We start from the raw sequence: 22,204 nt of genomic DNA on the forward strand, positions 1-22,204 counted from the left end.
ATCAAATTTGAAATAGTTGTGTGTGAGGATAAAGGCACAGAGCTCAGCAGACAGTTGTAAAGTTGGTGAAGCAAAATTCTGACTCCAGTTTTATACTGTTTTTCAATCAAAATAAGGTTCTTTATTCTTCAAAGGTGAAATTCACTCCTGTGCAGAGAGCTTACACTCCACTTACCTCCTACTTTAAGTCCTCAAAGCTATTAGCCCTTAAAACTATTAACTTTGGTTACTGTAAACTAACAGTGTAACTCCAGAATTTGTTGATTGTATGCCTATAGTTCTCACTACTGTGTATAGTGAGACTGTTGTCATATCATTCAGAATTTAGAATTAGGAGACACTGAACTCTTTCTATGGATGGAATCAGACATTAACAACCTTAACCAAATGTAAGAAATAACGATTTCTAATATCTACTTGCCTGATCCTGGGTATTTACGTTTATTCTGAAGAACTTTTTGCCTTCCACAAAATGCATTCAGTGTGGATTAAAAACTGCCAGCAGGAAAATAATTTAACGATAAAAGACTTTTGAAATTTAGAACTGTCACCAAAGTTATCTGAGACATCGTTCGAAGACTCAAGCAAATCATGAGAAGACATTGAATGCCAACCTGTTCCACCAGCCCAGGTGTTTCCGCCAACATGAGGCATGTTGTCTGGATCTGTCTTTCCATGCTTAGGGGAACTCACTTCCAAACCACTGTCTCTCTCGATGGTTATCTGTGAAAATAAAAAGAAAGTAAGTTGAAAAGATCTCGTATTATTATACCTAGCATGAATTCTATGACCATCCTGATAGCATGATAATACATTGTGTCCTACTTAGAAGCCATAGGCCAAGAGTGAACGCAAGAGATGTATTATTTTATAAGCCAATAAATACAAAATATATAAAAAAAATAGCTGGGAGGAGAAAGGTCAAAGCTGCACAGGCTCTTAGAATACTGCAAACCAACCAAACCACGGAGCAGTCTTGGGACTTGTACACACTAGAAAAAAAGGTATTTATTTAAAATGTGATAACTAACACTTTTAAAATCCAAACACAGACAGGGTAATAAATAGTTTTAACAAGTGTTGGTTGGCAGAGGTGAAGCTGAGGGGTCACCTCAACCAGGTAATATGTTAAAACTACAACTCAGTGACCTGTTTCAAGATGCCAGCTTCAAAGACCTGAAGGCTGACCTCCTCTGTTCACTCACAATTGGCAAATTTCCTGCATCTCTCTACCAACATGCTTGAACCCTGTTCTTAAATAAAAGATTAGTTCAAGTTACACGCTCATTTAATCCTTGGCCTCCCTGCCAAGACTGCCAACAAAGGTGATGTTTGTAATGGTGGTTTTCTGATATGCGCACCTGTCCACTGGGGGTTGAACTTTGTCCACAGCTCAATGGACATACAAAATACCAAACAGCTGTCTGATGGTAATGACAGCATCAAATTGGAGACATTTAGGTAAGAGAATGACTCTCCATTACCTCTCCGAGTCATCTAGTGACTCAATTCCTAATGTATACATTTTCTTTATAGTAATAGTTCTGTATAAATTAATGCTATTTACTGTTACTTGAAATATGATGACACAGAACTAATGGTAACATTGATCAATCTTCTATGAATGAACTCCTCCCACCCATATACATACTTTACATTTATTTTACTGTAAAATTGATGCATTCTGAGAGTACACAATTTTACAGTCTATTAAGAAACAGGTTCTCTGGCATTAGCAGGGTTTCCTTCAGAGCTGCAGAATAATTTAATCCCTGAATTCACTGTGTGCTGCAGGCTCAACACAACACAGAGGAATTCTACACATTCCTATGATCTGAAAACATGTTATAAATACAGTGTATTGGCAACCATTCAAAGAATATTTTTTTTCATCCTTACATTATTTGTATTTTAATTCATAAAGGTACAATAAACCCTCTGTGAAACATGTCATCAATGTGAAATAAAGGTAAATAAAGATCTAATCTGATAAATATAATTAATTCAATATTTGCATACTCATTTTGCCTTCTTCTGCAGCGTGGGGCACAGGTCACTTGCTGGAGGATTCTCTGCACCTGGAGGTCTTTAAACCATGATTTGAGGACTTCAATAACTCAGACATAGGTTAGGGGTTTGTTACAGGAGTGGGTGGGTGAGATTCTATGGTCTGCGTTGTGCAGGAGGTCAGACTAGATCGGGGTTGGCAACCTTTCAGAAGTAGTGTGCCGAGTCTTCATTTATTCACTCTAATTTAAGGTTTCGTGTGCTGGTAATACATTTTAACATTTTTAGAAGGTCTCTCTCTATAAGTCTAAACTATTGTTGTATATAAAGTAAACAAGTTTTAAAAAATGTTTAAGAAGCTTCATTTAAAATAAAATTAAAATGCAGATCTTATCAGTTTAGTGCAGTGCTTCTTAACCTGGGGTGCATGTACCCCCAGGGCAGGGCCAGTGCAAGGATATTTTGCCACCGAGGCGAAACTTCCACCTTGCACATCAGTTTATTGAGCGGCAAATCCCCAATGAGCCTTTATAGATCCCAGGTGCGAGTCGTACCCAGGGGCTGCTCCCCAGACCAGGTTCCCCCCTCCCCACCCCCTGAACTCCCCTGGAAGGTGCACAGCCCCTCTGCGAGCCCACCCAGCCCCACTCAGGTGGCCTCCCACCCCGAGTACGCTAACTGGCTTTGGGCTGCTGTAGCAGCTCGGCAGGGAGGAGCCGCCTTCTGGAGGCACCAGAGACCCAGAGTGTGTCTCTTGCAGCAGCAGCAAGCCCTAGCCATGGAGGAGCCAGCGTGCTGCAGGGGGGCAGCAGCCCTGCAAAGGCAGCGGTGGCACCGCTAGCAAGGAGCAGCTGCGCCCCCCCCGCCCTGGCTGCGGCCTGGCACCCGCCCGGGGGCATCTGTAGGCTGCAGTGGATGTATGTGAGCGCCAGCCCCCATGCGCCCCTGGCTCCCCCCTCGCCTAGGATTACCATATTTCATCAATCAAAGAAGAGGGGAGAGCCCTGCCCTAGCCCCCATCCACTCGCTCCCACTTCCTACCCTGATTGCCCTGGTCAGAACCCCCAACACCCCCTGCTCCTTGTCCCCAAACTGCTCCCTCCTGAAACCCCTGCCTCTAACTGCCTCCCAGAACCCCACCCCCTACCTAAGCCTCCCTGCTCCTTGTCCCCTGACTGCCCCCTCCTGAGACCCTCCCACCCTTACTGCCCCCCTAGGGACCTACCCTCTACCTATCCCCTGACTGCCCCAACCCTTATGAACACCCCCACCCCCAGACAGACACCCGGGGACTCCTACACCCCATTCAACCACTCCCCACCCCCTGAAAAGACCCCCAGAACCCCCAACCCATCCAACCCTCCCCCTGCTCCCTGACTACCCCCCAAGACTCCCCTTACCATGCCCATGCCTATCAGACCCTGGCTCCATGTAGAGTTTTGCCTCCACATGGACTGCTGAGGCAGCGGTGGGGGGGAGGGAGCTGCGGGAGGGGCAGCGATGACGGCTCACACTCCCAGGAGCCGCAGAACCCAAGCTCATTGAGGGGGCAGCCGAGGGGTGTGCCTGCCCGGACTGCGACCCAGTGCCCCCCCGGGAGGGGGCTCCTGCAGTGGATGCGTGAGGGCAGCAAGCCTCGCCGCGCTCAGGCTCTGCAGCTCCTGGGAGTGTGAGCTGCCGCCCCTTCCGCAGCAGGCTCAGGGCCCTGTGCCCCCGGTAGCTCACACTCCCGGGGGGCACACCTGCTGTTAGTCTGGGGTCCCGGCCGCCGGACCCACTTCACTCAGCCGGCCATACGTGCTGAGCGGGGCTGGCAGCCGGGACCCCAGCTGGCAGCCGCGTGCCAGGGAAAGGTGGCACGCGTGTCGTAGGTTGCCAACCCCTGGACCAGATGATCACAATGGCCCATTCTGACCTTAAAGTCTATGAGTCTAACAGACTTCCAAAAGCACACCACAGTGTTTTGTCCTTATTCAATGGGCTGTATAATTTTTTTTTAAGTGGGTGCCTTTAGGGATAAAATAAACAGTATCTTTTAATGTAACTGCTTGACTAGCATTTTAAACATACCAAAGTCACTAGGTACACCAAAATTGCTTAGTTTATTTAAAAAAAAGAAATGAATGTAGGCCTTACAAGATATAATGAAAATATTTATTCTTTAATAAGAAACTAAAACCATGGGAAATTCGCTGCACTTTGGCCTTCATGGACCCTTTCTCTATTGAAAAATAAACAAAAATCCTACAGAGGGAAGCTTTATGGAGCTTATTTTGCTGTATTTAGTGACATTCAGCTGGGACTTTATTTTTCCATTGAGCAAAGTTTACAAAGTGGTGATTATTTTGAAAGACAGCCATTTTTGACATATTACTATTGGAAAATTATAGTTTGAGACAGAATTGTGTACTAGGTAGTGTTTACAATTCTAAAATTAACATAAAATTATAAAGCCCTTTTATGTCAGCATAAGCTGCATCGACCCACTTTTCAAGTGCAGACCTATTCTTACACTCTGTGGTAACTTAATTAAAACATCAGCTTCTCCTAATAATTTGGCACCACTATTGCTCTTATTTTGATTAGCAATCTGTCTTATTGCTCTTAACCACAGCAAAATATTCAACATTAGCTTATTTTTTGTTAAAAAATGAAAACAAAACAAAAAAATAAGTGAGAGAAAGAAAGAGTGAGTGAGAGGTTGAGAATTAGTCTTAGTTTAGCAACTTGCCCTTACTAAGTTCTCTATATTTAATTAGCAGATGTTTTTGTTTGAATATTTGGAATACTCGAAGTGCTTTATAGAACAACAGAGATGTGTATTTCAGGTCACCAAACTGTTACAGTGGCTGGAATCAAAGATGAAAACACAACTACGGACTTGAGCAACTTGGAATATTAAGGTATGACAGACACCGGGAGGAAGGAGAAGGCTATGAGAGAATGTAACAGGGTGCTGGCCAGGAGGTCCTGAGCCAGGGCCCCGTTAGCCCAGCTCCAATTAAGAAGTATTAATTGGGGCTGGCTGAGTATGCCACGCCTAATTGCTGGAAGAGAAGCACCTGGCGCCTTATTAGCCAGGGGGCTATATAAAGCTGTCAGGAAGGAAGTAAGGGGGTGGGATAGGGTAGAGTAGGAGCCCATCGCATCGCATCTCTGCTGGCTGGAGAAGCAAGCTATCCCCCAGGTGGCTGGTTTGGAGCAGACTGTAAATAGAAGCTGGTGGAGCTGACATTGAAAATAAAAAGCACTGGTGATTGCACTCAGAAGAGGTCTCTGACTAATCTGTTGCGAGGGCAAGTGAACGCCTTGTTACAGGGAAGATGAAGCGCTCAGTTTTGGTCATGTTAAGGGTCAACTAATGGTTGGACATCCATAAGAGGAAGTCAGAAAGACAGGCTGAGAATTTTATTTGTTTGGAAGAAGACAGGTCCAGAGTATATTTGTGAGTCATCAGCATAAAGATAATAGTCAAAGCCATGACTGTGAATGACACTATTCAGAGAGGAGAAAGGGGAATTGAGCGATGACAAAACTTTGAGAGACGTCCACAGTAAATGAGAGAGAGGAAGAGGATCCCCCTGCCAATGAAACTCTGAAGAAGCAATCTTAGAGGGAAGGAGGAGAACCGGGAGAGATGAGAGTCAGGGAAGTCAAAATTTTGAGAAGAATTAGTCCATGACACCAAAAGCAGCTGATATTTTGACGAGGTCCTGAAATATTGCAGATAGAGGTCCTCAGAAACTGGTGAGAGTCGTTTCAATTGACTGTAGGAGTGGAAACTAGACTGGATCTTGAATGAAATTAAAGGTGTATGTAAGACAAAAGTGGTAGACTGCACGCTCAATGAGTCTAAAGAAGAGAAGAGAGATGGGATCAAAGCTGGATTTTTTTATGATGAGAGAGATCAAATTTGTGGGTCCTTTGGTTAACTGGATCCTCCACTGTGTGAGAGTTCTAAGGAGAGTTAGGTGAAATGCAACAGTGGGTGTGCGGGAGCTAAGAGCACCCCTCAACAAAATACAGCTAAAGGTTGGGAGTCATCTTGAGGTAATGGACTGTTAAAAGTTAGGCAGTCAACTGGGGGCTCAGGAGATATATTTGGAGTCAGGAAAACTGAAAGATGCAAGAAGGGGAAGGATCTAGTTAGGCACGTTAGAAATACATGGATAATTTGCCAATTCAGGTGCTAACTATCCTTTCTGATTAGATTCCTTTTGAATTCATTGCATGCCTTTATCAAACTAGTTAAATAATTTTATTGTTTTAGTCAGGTTTTAACGATAGTGAAATTTCAATTTTTCTTGAAGTGAAACTTGTGTCATTTCATTATGTGCTTATAACTGTAGGCAAGTGAAAAGCTTTATTCATTATTGTTAAAATTTTGCATAGTATGCTGTGCATATCACAGTTAAGTGAAACAGATGAATTCAGTCAAGTCTTTTGAGCAGTAGCTATGAGGTAAGGTGACAGCAGAATAGCTGGAATATATTTTGAAATTTTTCTTTTAAGATTTCCTTCTGTGAGGACTGGTTTCCACCACAACCACAAGCTCTGCAGTGACCATGGCATGTCTTTCTTCTGTGTGTGTTTAGGTTTTTTTACATGTTAGTGATTGATGCTCTAGAAATGGATTTATTTTTCCATTTTATCTGCCTCTCTTTGGCCAGGTACTTCTTCAGGGTTTCTACCCACAAAGAGCAGAATTGTTGTCCTCTACTATGCTGCATATAAGCCTGATCCTGAGTCCCCATGAAGACACAATTTCCAATGAAGTTAATAGGTTGATCTGGACAAGCTGTCCAGGGTCCTCAAATTCTAAGGGAGTTAAAGACCCGTCATAACTCACAGGATAAGACCCCAACTGACTCAATCACACAGTTTTGGCTTTTAAACATCTCGCTGTATTACAGGACTGATATATATTTGTTTTCTCTTACTGATTACAGTAGATACTCCCAATACTAGGAGTGATACAAACTAACAAAGAAGAAAAATGACATCGCTCTTCACATATACAAATGTGAAATAGACATACCTGCTCAGAAAGCCCACTTACTGAAAACCACAATGAAATTATGTCTTTGGTATTACATTTGTGCCAATCACCTATTTAATTTATGCTATACTGTAATGTGCAATTTGGAGACCTATGCTGGCCAGGCAATCTATGAAAGGGGTACTCTGTCATATGTTAACTGAGTCTCAGTTAGCTAAATCTGTTTGGAAGTAGGTCCATAATTACATTCACAACACTACTTGTGTAAATGTGTCACTGCTTACATATTATTAAATATGACTGTTTTACTTACTGCCATGAATTGCAAAATCTAATGAAAGAAATTAACAAACAGTAACTACAGCAATAAATTGGAAATCAGTGGCATCAGTTAAATGTAAGGTCCAGTTTTGTGATTTGTATAAGCTCATGGTGATAGAAAGACGCTGAAAAAAGGTTTCTTAGGACCTACAGAGCTGACCACATTAAACAGTGCATTATTGCTATGAGCAACGATAGCAACTGTAAATGAAGGATGTGTCTGCAGTAATCCACTGTGAAATGTTTTTTTTAAAAAAACATGTATCTTAACCCTGCTCTATAGACACCTTGATGAAAAGAGGGAAAAAAGTATTTAAAAATAAGTTTTGTTTAATTTGGAACCATAAACACTAAAATGTCTTCTTATAATTATGGTTATTAAAAAGTGTCGCTAGAAGGCAGAGTTAAAGTGGTTTGGGTACTTTAACTGTGTATTTCCATGCCTTAAAAGGAATCCAAACAGGTTAGGTTTAATCTTAACTCTGAATTTATAGTGCTTGTTTTGGATAATATCAACCCTAAATATAAGGTACTTTGTCCTAAATTACCGATATGTACTCTCAACCTTAACTTCATTTTATCAGATTTTTGTTTAGGAATACACACACACACATACTAATTGATGGGCAAGAACTGTTTCTTCACTTCCCAATTTTCAGGCAAACAATAAGAATATTTAAAAACTCATGCGTACAGTGATTGATTCCTTGGGATGATACCTAACAAGTGGAGTGGGCCGAGGGATGTGGCTGGTGGGAGCTGCGATCGGCTGAACCTGTGGACGTTGCAGAGGGTAAACAAACGGTCCCGGCCTGCCAGCGGATTTCCCTGAGGGGCCGCGTGCCAAATGTTGCTGATCACTGATAAATAGTATTGTTGTAGCCATGTCAGTCCCAGGATATTAGAGAGACAAGGTTGGTGATGTAGCATCTTTTACTGGACCAACTTCTGCATAACCTCAAAAGCTCGTCTCCCACCAACAGAAGTTGGTCCAATAGGAGATACTACCTCACCCACCTTGTCTATCACAGGCATTTCTAGTAGTCCTGTCACCATACTATCTAGAGATGACACATTTTTGTTCAGCATAGTAAGATGTCTAGAGTGTGTACAGACTTTTACGCAGCAGTTTGTGTTTGTCGTCTTGTTCAGTAGCTTTATTACAAGCCCAGAAGGAATGAGAGGATTCACAGCCTTTCCTCAGCAACTAGTGCCAGAGTTGCTCCTTTGGAACCCTCTTATGACTGAAAAGCCAGTTCCCTAAGGAGGATGGTGGAGGAAATGCTGGTTCCAATAGAGGTGAATCCTCACAGGCACAGAGAGATATAATCTCACAGAGTTAGCTTTAGTGAATAAACCCCCTACAAATGTACGCACTCGTATCTAGTCTCTGTCCTTTTAAAGTACACTTTGCATAATTTTAAGAAACTATATTATTCTAAATGAATTATTCTTAACAGGAAAAAACAAGAGAAAACTGAAGGGAAATATTACTCTGTTCCTCTTTTTACTCTCAAACCCAGTCTCTAGCAGTATGAAGGAGTCTTAGCTATACCTTTTTTTTTTTTTTAAATAAGTTACCCATTTCAAAGTTTCTCAGAATTACATTTCCCCTCTTCTTTACAGCAAAGTAAAGTAAAGGAATTAAAGCAGAGGCACATTCCTTACAGGATTTCATTGGCATATATCTCCAGAATGTAAGTGCAGAAACCTCTCTTTATTGTATGTTGCGACAAATGATTAACTAAAATTTTCCTTAAGCCTTTATTCAGCACCCTATGGAACTTCCAAGACATGCCAGGTGCAGCACATTTGCTAAACCATTGGAAATAATATGATTACATGCTTCTCTTAACTTAAAATACACATATCATTGTGTTAAATAATATCATGAGAGAAGAGTGCCAAGGCTGCTGTATATACAGTTTCTGGAATGATTTACACCTAGTATATCAGACATGAGAAGCTGAGGTACCAGAGTTTTGTTTCATTTCACTAGCACTCATTTAAACACTTAATGGTAAATACCTACCCTTAATGCTGGCAGTAACAGGGATGGGAAAGACAGGGAAGTGTAGAGCTGGGGCAACTGCATGTTTAACTAGAGCAGGGGTGGGCAACCTCTGCCACACAGCTTGCCAGGGTAAGCACCCTGGCGGGCCGGGCCAGTTTGTTTACCTGCTGCATCAGCAGGTTTGGCTGATCGTGGCTCCCACTGGCCGCGGTTCGCCATCCCAGGCCAATGGGGGCAGCGAGAACCAGCACGAGTGAGAGATGTGCTGGCCGCGGCTTCCAGACGCCCACATTGGCCTGGGACAGCGAACTGCAGCCAGTGGGAGCCGTGATCGACTGAACCTGCCAACGCTGCAGGTAAACAAACTGGCCCGGCCCACCAGGGTACTTACTTTGATGAGCCGCAGGATAGGGGCTGCCGACCCCTGAATTAGAGTCATTCCACCAATACAGGGCTGAAGTTCAGACTAAAAATGGTGGATCAATGGCAAGCTACTTCTTACTGCTGCTTAAAAAGAAATAAAAGTGCATTCTCCTTCTTAACACTTAGTTTCCTAGATCTGTCTTTACCACAAAGTAGGAATCCTGCTAAGATGCAAAGAGAAGGCTCATTTTACCCTCCTCTCTCTCCTAGCACAGTTGTACACCACAGGGAAAAAATTAGCTCAATGTTTTGCCCTTTTAGTAACATACAGTACAAGTAAATGGGACAATTTATCAGGGCTTGGGAGCGGAGTCCGGAGCTGGAGTGCAGAGCAGCTCCGGAGCAGTGGAGCTGCAGATTTTTGCCTGGAGCCTTTGCCAAAGCCCTGCAATACATAATCCTTACCAAAGGAGAATGTTTCCTTTTCTATCAAATGTAATGTTTCAGTAATGAAAAATTAATAAAATCCAGATTCTACTTGAATATCAGTAATTGATTAAGGGACTTTTTCCCATACATCATTTTGGGATGTGAATATTCTTGATATGAAAGAAATAATAAACAAACAAAAACAGGATGACTCAAAGGATGAAGGATTATGTTTCCTCATAGAATGAAGTGTCTCCTTCAGTGTCTGTGTATAAGACTATGGATTTTCCTGGACCTAAACTGTTTAAACTGTAAAAATGATTTATAAAAATGTTGCCCTAGGCTATGTTTAACAGTTCATAAGAACATCTTTCCTCAGAACATTCTCTATATCAACACTATAGTGAATACATATTCAAAAATGGACTGAATTTCCTACTCAGACTAAATTGATATCAAAAGTTGCTATATGCATGTTGGTATTTAAGAATAATGTTCTGTGTTGCTCTTTCTCTTTAATGTAAAACCGTTTCTGGTGAAGATATGAAGAAAATGTTTTATAATCAGCATGAGAGTAGAAAACTGTTGGGCAGGAAAGGGACGCAGGCAAAAAAAGAAAACAAAAAAAACCCCTCACTGCTCTTATTGCTGTAGCTATGGGATTTTCTCCTGCTTTCATTAAAGTTAATGGTAAAACTTCTACTGATGTCGATAGTGCTGATTGAGCCCACAGGAAAGGATCATTTTCACATAGAAAGGAGTAACACTATCCACAGTTATCAAGAAAACACTAATGTATGTGTTATTTTCTGTGCTTTCAGTACTGCTCTAAAGCTACTAACCATCATTACAGTGCTAGTGTAGTGTAGTGGGGCGGTTGCCCCACCCCCATGTGAGAGGGGGCTAGAGTAGGCCAGAGCAGCTGCGCAAACCGGCAGCGAATCAGGGCCAAGATTAGAGTCAGCCAATCAGGGCTAGGCTAGGCCCTATATAAAGGTTGCCTAGAAGACGCTTGGGGGAGCCAAAGGGAACTCCACCCTGCTACCTGTCAGGCTGCAGGCCCTGAGGGAAGGGCCTAGCCAGGTGCAAAGGGGCCGAAGGGGAAGCATCCCAGGGAGAGAGATGCACAAGGGGAGAGGAGGAGGACAGGAGGGCTGCTGCCAAGTGGTCCTGGGTTGGGACCCAGTGTAGAGGGTGGGCCTGGGTCCCCCCCTTCCCCTTTGCACAGACACCCAGCCAGCGGATGTGGCAGTAGCAGACTGCACCAGACTCCTAACACAAAGGGTTAGACTTTTGGGTGTGGTTGACCATTGTGGCTGGGGTGCAGAGAAAGACTACTGTTATCCTCTCCTCCCCGAAAGGGGGTGAGGATGGACTAGGGGACACTGCCAGAGGGAAGTGGCCTGAAATGGATGTTGCTGAGCGGGGAACAATGTGGGTCCAGACACCAGCAGAGAACAGATGGTGGACGGAACATCACCAGCACAGGGTGCTCCCCAGGGACTGAGCTAATTCCCGGAGCGACCAGTGGGAGGTGCCACACTGGTGAGTCTGAACCCTGTCACAGTTAGTGATGGGTGAAATAGTCAGAATGGTTTTGATTGTTGCTGTTGAAATTTGCCTGGTTTGGATGTTGTGTAATGCCTGTAAAATTGAGGCATTTTTGCAAAATTTCAAAATGATTAGATAATAGTTCATGCAAAATGTTTTTCACTATCTGAAGACTGTGAAAATATCTAAAAGACATTTTTGCTTAAAAATTTTTCTCTTACCAGTTTGAATAAAGCTACTATGAGGATAAGGAGATAAAATGAAGATAAAGTTCATAGAAGCCACAGATGGAATTAGAAAGTCCCCAAGTGCTGGTCCCCAACTCTGGTCTTAATACTACCTTACACTTATAACAAACATTAATTTAGTAAACACATATTATTACATGTATACATGGAGATTCTGTTAAGTAACATGCTAGAGGTCATACAAACCTACATTTCCTGGTTAAAGCCCAGCCCTGTTGAAGTGAATAGGAATTTTAACATTCAAATCTATTGGGCCAGCATTTTATTCCACGACTCTAATGCCTAATTTTCTGAATCTGTAAAATGAGGAACAGTATTTCTGACCTACCTCTTTTTCTACCTATAGACATTCAAAACTCTGTATATTTTATGATTTGGTAAATACCACTGCCCCTACTTTACCAATTCTTAAACCAAAGACAGAGTGAGGGTTAATTGTCTTGCCTGTGAAGCATTCTGTTGTTTAGAGATTCAGGTATAGGAATGGAAGTCAAGTGACCAGTTTTCTGATTAGTTGCAGTTGTATGACAATGACCATATCATGTATCTTCTCTGAACCTCTGTATTTCAATCTGTAAAATAGGAGAAATAATATCTAGCTGCTAAATGTTTGGAAAGTAATATATAAGTGTGACATGGATGGGAATAGAATCAATGGCTTCCAGGAATGTGTTTAAACCACTAGATCAGGGGTAGGCAACAGAAGGCGGCACGCGAGCTGATTTTCAGTGGAACTCACACTACCTGGGTCCTGGCCACCGGTCCAGGGGACTCTGCATTTTAATTTTAAATGAAGCATTTTAAATATTTTAAAAACGTTATTTACTTTACATACAACAATAGTTTAGTTCTATATTATAGACATATAAAGAGACCTTCTAAAAACATTAAAATGTATTACTGGCACACAAAACCTTAAATTAGAGTGAATAAATGAAGATTCAGCACACCACTTCTGAAAGGTTGCCAACCCCTGCACTAGATCATGTGGATGTGACTGGAACCACCTTCTCATGCTTTTTCCAAATTCATAAAGATGAATTTTCACATGAAAGTGGCGTTTCAAGTTCCTGCATGATTCCTTTCTAACAACTCAGTCCACCAATCTGTCACAAAAAGTAAACATTTCAGGGGGCATGAAATCATGCAAAACCAACTGACAAACTTCTGAACAATTTTTGCTAACCGTTTTTATCAACTTTGCTCAATTCTAACACCTTGAATTGCTCCTACAAAATCTTAGAAGTTGAGTAAATAATTTACAGGGGAAGGAAAGGCAAGAAAATGTTTTTTGAAGGCCAGTGTTTTCATAGAAAAGAAAAGAAAAGATCTCTGGGCAAGAGAAGTTGAACTGAATTTTCTGAACAAAGAGGCTGTTCAGAAAGCCAGAGACAGATTCTATAGCTCAACAACAGTATCATTACCAATCTACTCTGGGCAACAATATGGATTTTTTCCTATTTAAGAAATACCACTTCTAGCCAGCAGGAATTCAGTGAACACCGATTAGTATAAAAAAGTTTATTAGTATTACACTTCTCATTTATTTCTTTAAATCTTGCATATGAACTATTGCCTTCACTACCTAACTTTTTATTAGCCTTTATCCCAAATCGCTGTCTCTTTGCCACTCAGATTTACATACACACAATTTCATTATTAGTGTTCCATGTCCAAATCATCAGTAATACTACAATGTCCTGGACCTTATGATATTCTAATGTAGGCACTTTGGTTTATTGCAGGAAGGACAATCATATTAGTGTTTTGCATCCTATTCTCCTAGCTGAGGTACAAAATCCCAGCCTCCTCTTGTATTATTTTGACATTATATGTTTTGTGGCAGAGAGAACCTGTAGGCGGCAGATGTACCTAAGTAACGATTCAGTCAGTGACTGAGTCAGTCACTAAACCACTTTACTGGTGATCTATTCAGTTTCTAAAACAAACTGAACCACAACTAACAGCATTTGTCTAAGACCTAACCGCCCGTATATTCAGTCAAAGTAAATTTATAAGACTATTTGCAATGGAGCCATCTGGTGACTCAATAATGTTATCCCTTCTTGAACAGCACATTGAGATGATCTTTGCCTTTGTCGAGGAGTAACTCTCAACATCCATCTCAAAAAAACAAATAAACTACCCATTGTTAGGCTTTAGGAAGTGCAGGGCCCAATTCGAACAGTTTAGATGGGGCTTCGGCAGGGATGACTTAAAAAAAATCAACACGTGAGGCTTGTACTCACTAGGTGGCGCTCTGAGCCTTCGGCGGCACTGGGTCCTTCACTCACTCCAGGTCTTCGGCAGCACTGAAGGACCTGCCGCCAAAGTGCCACCGAAGACACGGAGTGAGCGAAGTACCTGCCGTCGAAGTGCCACTGAAGACCCAGAGCGCCGCCAAGGAGTAAAAATGAAAAAGGCGCCTCTAGCCAGGGAAGGGATTCTCACTGGGCGTGGGGCCTGATTCAAGGGAATTGGTGGAATAGGCCTAAAGCCAGCCCTGGCTCCGGGACCCACTGCCAAAGTGCCCCAAAGACCCAGAGCAGAAGGACCCCTGCTGCCAAAGATCCCAGGCCCCCTGAATCCTCTGGGTGGCCCTGGTAGTTTGATCAAAACATCCTCATCCATTACCTTGTCACCCCCTCCTTATTTTTACGAGGGATCGATGTGTTCCTGTACTGTCTCTTTGGAATGTGTTTACATAGTTCCCGTACCATCCTCTCAGGTCACGAATGTGCTTACTTGGTTAGTTGACACCCAGTATTGTTAGTCTATTAAGGCCTACTTTGGTTCACCATCTTTGGTTCATACTGTTTGCCATGTCTAGGACTCCAGCAAGGCCTTCACTACTAATTGGCCTTCAGTACTCACATCATCTCTCCTAATACATCTTTTTCTTTATGTCAGAGTGTATCAAATATTATCACTGAAGAAACAACATGTCACCTTCTCATACTACAAAAACAGTTTCACTGATACAACTCCATCTACAACTTTCAATGGTCCTTTCTTCAGTGCCTCTTTCTTCTTCTCTCCTGAGGCCTGGTCTACACTACGTGTTTAAATCGATTTAAAGAGTGTTAAATCGATTTAACGCTGTACCCGTCCACACTACAACGCTCTTTATATCGATATAAAGGGCTCTTTAAATCGATTTCTGTACTCCACCCCGACGAGAGGAGTAGCGCTAAATTCGATATTAACATATCGCATTACGGTTAGTGTAGACGGAAATCGATGTTATTGGCCTCCAGGCGGTATCCACTGAACCATGAACCGCTTGGCACGCATCTGAACTCGGATTGCGGGGGAGGTAACAGGAAAGCCGGAATTTGCTTATTTCTGTTTACCAGCGTGGGCCTTTGTAGCCGGGTGGCGTGCCCAGTTCTCCAATCCCAAAGCTCCCAGACTGGACCGTCGGGAGGAACTAGATTGTCGCTGTATGGGGAGACCATCTGTTGTATCGACCTCCGTTCAAACGAATGCAAGCGTTTGAAAGATTCGGTACCGCGCTGCGTGCACGCGACGGGAAGCCGAGACTCAATGGACGCTCCTGGATGGGGGGGTACTGAGGGCTCGCTCTCTCAGTCCCAGAGTCTTTGATGTTGTTGCTTCTTCTCGGCTGAGCTCCTGTCTGTAGGTTCAACACGTGTTCTGGCGTTGGTTATGGATGTCCTCCGTTTCGTTCCCCTGCCCACACACCACGTGACGGGAAGAATCATTTCTGTGATACTTTCATGTCCCCTTGGTATGTGTGCTGTAGAGCGATGCTGAGCGTGCAGCAGTATAGAGCATCCCGCCCTCGCCCTCCCTAGGTAGACGTGCAAAGGAACTAGAGGCGTCTCATATTAGCTAACATGTTGACATCGAGGCCCAATGCTGGTTTATGCCAGTAGATAGGACAGAACGCTACTAACCGCTCATCATCACACGGGGCTTAGCCCCTCCCCTCCGATGTAAAAAATTGTACTGCCTGACTGTCAGAGCAGCGACAGCGGGCTCCTTTCCCCCAACAACCTTAATGTCCCCTGGATTCATCGCGCCGGGAGGTACCGCCTCCCTCCATTATTCACCCTCGTCAGTGTCTTCCTGCATTCTTTCATACTCATGACACATGGGAGGACCTGCACGGTCTCGGAAGGTTGGGGAGGGGGAGCAGTGTGGGTTGTTGCAGGGGCACCCCTTGTGATCCTGACGGAGCAGGCTGTCTTGATTACATGGTCCTCTACCCCCTTGCCCTTTTTAGCGGTGCTTTAGTTTTAGCACTAGGCGGGATTGGACTCAGTCAGTGAGTCATCCCATCTTGTTTGCATTGGCCGGCAGATTTCGCGGTTGGCACTCATGTGTGCGCACAGTCAGGGGGGAGAGAGACGTCATTTCTTGCCGTTTTCTTGGCCGTGGCAGACGGACGACGGTAACATCTTGCTTCATGCACAGGTGCTCTGCTGTGTGCGCTGGAGTTGCCTCTTGTCGCGGCTCCGTACACCTATGTGCGGAAAAAAGTTTTCAGGCTCCATGGTGCCGTGCTTGGCTTCTGCCGGGGCCTCAGGGAAACGGGCGAAGGATTGTAGCGCTGTGTTTTTCCCGGAGGAGGAATGACTTGACGAATTTACCCAGCCCCGCGACATATGATTTCAGCCGAATTCATGGGGCGGGGGAGTGCGGCTATGGGATAGCTTCCGAAGAGTACACTGCAATGTTCAGAATCCGTTGCTAGGGAGTTGGCAACACGCCGAATTCTGTGCCTGTGTGCGCCTACTGAAATCGATTTATTCAGTTTTTATAAACGATTTTGCTTAATCGATTTTATCCGTAGTGTTAGCGTGGGCTGAGTCTACACAACTAATCTTTTATGGCTGTGCATGTTTCCTTCCTTTACTTGGTGAGTCCTGTTGTTTTGGCGTTTGTACCTCGTGTTTTCCCCGTCTGGTCGCTCTCTGTTTCTGTCAGGAGTTGGGAGGTTGGGGGGCCCGGGGCCGCCTCTCCTTGGGTTCCAGCCCAGGGCCCTGTGGATCGCAGCTGTCTATAGTGCCTCTTGCAACAGCTGCATGACAGCTACAACTCCCTGGGCTACTTCCCAATGGCCTCCTCCAAATCCCTTCTTTATCCTCATCACAGGACCTTCCTTCTGGTGTCTGATAACGCTTGTACCCTTAGTCCTCCAACAGCACATCCTCTCACACTCAGCGCCTTGTGCCTCTTGCTCCCAGCTCCTCTCACACACTTCCTCTCCTCTGACTCCCCACTCCCTGACTGGAGTGAGCTCCTTTTTAAATCCAGGTGCCCTGATTAGCCTGCCTTGATTGGCTGCAGGTGTTCTAATCAGCTTGTCTGCCTTAAATGGTTCTAGCAGGTTCCTGATTACTCTAGTGCAGCCCCTGCTCTGGTCGCTCAGGGAACAGAAAACTACTCAGCCAGTGACCAGTATATTTGCCCTCTACCAGACTCCTGTACCCCACTGGCCTGGGTCTGTCACACTGGTCAGAAACATTTAATTTCTCCTTCATTACCTATTTCCTTGTAAGAATTAGTAAGTCAAATAGTAAGAATTAATGAGTCAAATATATTGCCAGTCCTAGCACATTGATAGTTGCATCTCTGTAGTGGATTTACCTACAGAGATGACAATTATCTTGTGTTCCTGCAAAAATGGCACAACCCCTTTAATTTTTTTAACTATATCATGAAATTCTAGCAACACATAAGCACTATGTCTCTAGTAAGAATGCTGCATAAACTCTGAAAAGTGTACCCACGCAGATCTGAAAATGCTGAAAGCATGTTTCCTCTATTATATGATGGTTTGGTACATACACAGTATATTGGTCAGTCATAAATAAAACAGGATTATGAGGGAATCAAAATACTTTTTTTAGTTAATCATCTTAACCCTATCGCAAGCTGAACACACTGAAACATTGAAAAGACACAGAATCAGGCATCTTGTTCTGCTTCAACATGTCCTTTATTTTATTAACACACGTAAATTCCATTTTTCATCTGTCATCACCACAAGTTTCCAAGTCATTTTTTTGTTTGAATGATTATGAGGTCATGGCTTTCCTAACATGCAGTTCCACCAAGTAACAAATGACTACAGCATATATATTGTGGCAGAAATACTTCTCATTCTCTTCTCAAAGAACTCCTAATTAGTTTCTAATTACATTGTATGGCAGTTTATTTTACTACATGAAAAAGAAACCATGCTAAATTAATGCTGAGTCTTTTAAAATTATTGGGTGAATCTGTTACAAAAATGAAAGACTGACAGTACTGCTTAAAGAGAGAGGGCAAAAATTTCAGAAGCGTCTAATGATTTAGGAACTAAGTCCCATTGACTATAATTTCTTACTCGTGACTTAGGCCTTCTAATAAATTTTATCCACTGTGTGGGACAGCATTATGTGAGCCCATGTAAATCTGCCAATGTACATCAATTCTTGGATACAATATCGCTGATATTCCGAATGCCGATAAGATATATCGTGACTTTTAGTGATATGAACAAACATCTGAGACAAGGATGAGTCTACCACAGTCATTTTCATTTGGGATCTAACCAGGATTTGAACTCAGGTTTTTAGAGTGAAACATTTAACCAGATTCAAGAACAATGTTTGACCATTTTATATTCATGATCTCACCAAGCTGAAATGAGAACTAATGTACTTGAAAAATGAGCATCTCATGTACTAACTTGGATACATCTCAGAATACAGTTTCTTTTAAATTAGCCCAGAGTGTCAATAATGGGAACAGAGCTGAAGGGAAGCCAAAGTTTCTGATCTGCAAACAAGAGGGAGATTTTACTTGCAGAAGAAAACTTGAAAGGAACTGCATATGAAAGCAGAAAGATGATTTTCCACAGCCTTGGGGCCCGCAGACTAGACCAAATGTCAAATTTTCCTTAAAGTACAGATCGGAGATATTATAGCTCAGCTTTGTGGAAGAGACTGAACTGCTGGCTTTGTTTTACAGGTGAGCCACCTACATCTAGTATTACTGTAACATATTACGTGATCTAACATTTTGATACCTTGTGTCTTTACAGTGATTACAGAGTAAGTTTAATAATGGCAGAACTATTTTTGTTTGATAACGTGTCATCGCTCTAAGGCCATACCACACACTGGTGCAGATACTTTGAACAACAGCACTAGAAGATGATTTGTTTGGGCAACAGATTATTTTTGCAAGCTACGGTCTCCCACATTTCTAGGGGAAAGAAAGAGGCACTTTGTACTGGATCTGCCTGCTCTAGGAGAAAGCTGGGATTGTTCCCACTTACCCTGTCTCTCTTCTCTAATTAGTTTGTAAAATCTTCAGGGCAGGGACTGTCTTTCGTTACGCGTTTCTACAGTGCCTACAATGAGGCTCTGATTTCAGTTGGCAGCCCTGATGATGATGTCACTGTTTCAGGATAACTACATCTGTATTCCCCGGCTCTGTGATCCACTCCAAGAGTGCCAGTCATGTCTCAGGTTTCCAGCCATCACCTGTGTCTGGACTGGGATGTTTTGACTGACTCCCTTCTAAAAAGAGGCACTATCTCAGAGGACAATGACAGTGTTTTTACAAGAAGCCACACAGCTCTTCCAAGCAAACACATTAATTCAGAGGGCAAAAAGCTTTACAGACAAAATATATAAAAAACAATAAACAGATGTAAATCTACAAACACCCAGAAATCCACCATCTTCTACATGGAGAGTCTGACAGACCAACATCCCTTCCAACCCCTCAGCAAGAATTGGGACCTCCCCTTGGACAGAAAGGCATGTCCATTTGCTAGGGTTGCCAGGCATCTGGTTTTTGACTAGAACGCCCAGTCAAAAAGGGACTCTGGTGGTTCTGGTCAGCACAGCTGACTGGGCTGCTAAAAGTCCGATTGACTGCAGCTGCCAGCTCCGCATAGCTCCCAGAAGCAGCCGGCATATCCCTCTGATTCCTAGGCACAGGGGCGGCCAAGGAGGCTGTGGGGGTGGCGCCTGTGGACAGGGGCAGCACATGGAGCCACCTGGCCTACCCTCCACCTAGGAACTGGAAGGACATGCCAGCTGCTTCTGGGAGCTGCCTGAGGTAAGCGCCGCCCAAAGCCCGCACCCCAACTCCATATCCCAGCCCTGAGCCCACTCCCACACTCAAACTCGCTCTCAGAATTCACACCCCCCTCCTGCACCTCGACGCACAGCCCTGAGCCCCCTCCTGCACTCCAAACCCCTCATCCCCAGCCCACAGACCCCTCTTGCAGCCCAAATGCATCATTTCCTGGCCCCATCTCAGAGTCTGCAACCCCAGTTGGAGGTCTCAGCCCCTCCGGCACCCCAGCCCCAGCCTGGTGAAAATGAGTGAGCAAGGGTGGGGAAGAGTGAGTGATGGAGGGAGTAGGGATGGAGTGAGTAGGGGCGGGACCTCGGAGAAGGGGTTGGGCAGGGGCAGAGCCTCGGGAAGGGGCAGGGCAGAGTGGGGCAAGGATGTTCTTTTTTTCTGCAATAGAAAATTGGCAACCCTACTATTTGCTGAATCAAAAGGCCACAAGTCAGTTCAAGCTCATCTTTTTATATCAAAAGGCCTTTCTTTTTTCCTAGTCTCTGGAAAACCCAGGATGAACCAGGATATGCAAACCAATCCAAAGGTGGAACTTCTCTGGAATGTTTAGCCTTTGTGACTTGCCTTAATGCTAATCCGCCCCAATGAAGCAGAACACAATCATTCAGAAACCACTCATACATTTAATAAAATAATCCCCAAAGACATTGCATGGAGTTGCAATATCTGTCTCACTGATGATGATGATGATGATGAACTGAGGGAGGAGCTGAGCTGCTTTCACCCAGCAGTGAGTTTTGAAGTCATGAACATGTTGGGGTCTCTAAGTTGTTGGCTTTCTAGTCTCATTCTGCACGTAGATGCTGATCTCTGAAACGGGTCACTGATGTATCTGCTATTCCTGCATCTCCTTTAGAGCCAATCACCCAGGCCAGGGGGAGGCCACAGAGCCAGACTGGTGTCAGTCACCATGTTTGGCAGAGACTTCCCATCACTGAGAATCAGAGAGGATCCTGGATGGGTCAGAGCTGGAATATCTGGAGCTCATGAAACTGAGAATTCCAGACATTGATTGTGCAGCCTTCACTCAGAGTCTGACTAATTCTAAAATCCCCAGTCTTCATCTCTTTCAGAGTCCCTTGTTTTAGCCCACAGAGTGAAATTTGCAGGAATTTGCGGTTCTCCCCACCTGGTCTGACTCTCACAAATATGGTTAATCCAAATGCATGGATACTTAATAGGATGAGAATTCTTTGCATTTTTAGCTCACTGATACCCTCATGTGGTCAGAATAAGCAATTATTCTCATAAAAGAAAAACAGAGAAAATGTTACCCTTTCAATTAATGAACAAGAAAGTCTGTAGCTACATGTAGTAAATGATGTCATTTAAATATCTTCCCTTTTATCAGATACGAAGGATTGCAGCCATGTTCCGCACAAACTTCATGATAAATATGACATTTAATGTCATAGACTCATTTTTCAAGGCAATGTTAAAGAATAAAACTCCCCTCTACCCTATCAGCACTAACTGAAAAATATTTCAGACAAAGAATAAAATTTTCCAAAGCACTTAAGTGACTCTGGACCCTAACTGTCTGTTCAAAAAATATTACAAGCTCTTAGACCCTAAGTCTAACTGAAAATGGGACTTCAGCTTCTAAACACCAAAGTCACTTTTGAAAGTATTTGGAAGCTTTTTATAATTTTACCCCCAGTTCAACAATCTGGGTTCCAAACTGAGTTGATGCATGTGAGCACAAGATTGAACCAATGTCTTTTCTGGGTGTAGAGCATGTGCAAGTTGCAATCATATAACAGTCTCAATAACACCTAACTCTAGAAGTAATTTGAGCAACTAATCTTTTTTTGTGCTAAACTTCCTTGAGCAGTATAGTATTTTACAGCTGCAGGAAATTAATGGAAATAATAAATGAACTGGATAAAAATAAAAGTATTAACCCACTTAAAGGGTGAATAACTTACTATAGAGTCGCTTATGCACAGTTGAAGAGAGGAAGGAAAAAGAATGCTCCAGGACTGTCTGAAAATTATGGAGAATTGAGTATGCAACTACAACTTATCTGCCCTCAGACTACAGGAGAGGAAAGGGGGACATCTCAGGGGATAAAGGAAAAGACACTGCCATTAAAAAAAAAACAACCCCCCCCCCCCAACTCTCTAGGATTCTTTTCCTTCAATAATACTCTGAACT

The 22,204-nt window shown here is 43.4% G+C and overlaps 1 protein-coding gene across 1 annotated transcript in view; it reads right to left on the reverse strand.

Annotated features, from left to right (window-relative positions):
* The window catches only part of VWA8 (von Willebrand factor A domain containing 8), a 279,054-nt gene that overhangs the window by 29,414 nt on the left and 227,436 nt on the right, over positions 1-22,204 (reverse strand). The window contains exon 38 of the mRNA XM_075065283.1: positions 530-723. Within this exon, the coding sequence (XP_074921384.1) occupies positions 530-723 (194 nt within the window). The remainder of the gene's footprint in view (positions 1-529; positions 724-22,204) is intronic.

This window comes from Chelonoidis abingdonii, chromosome 1 (assembly GCF_003597395.2).
Source record: "Chelonoidis abingdonii isolate Lonesome George chromosome 1, CheloAbing_2.0, whole genome shotgun sequence".
In the NCBI taxonomy this organism is placed as follows: domain Eukaryota; kingdom Metazoa; phylum Chordata; order Testudines; family Testudinidae; genus Chelonoidis; species Chelonoidis abingdonii.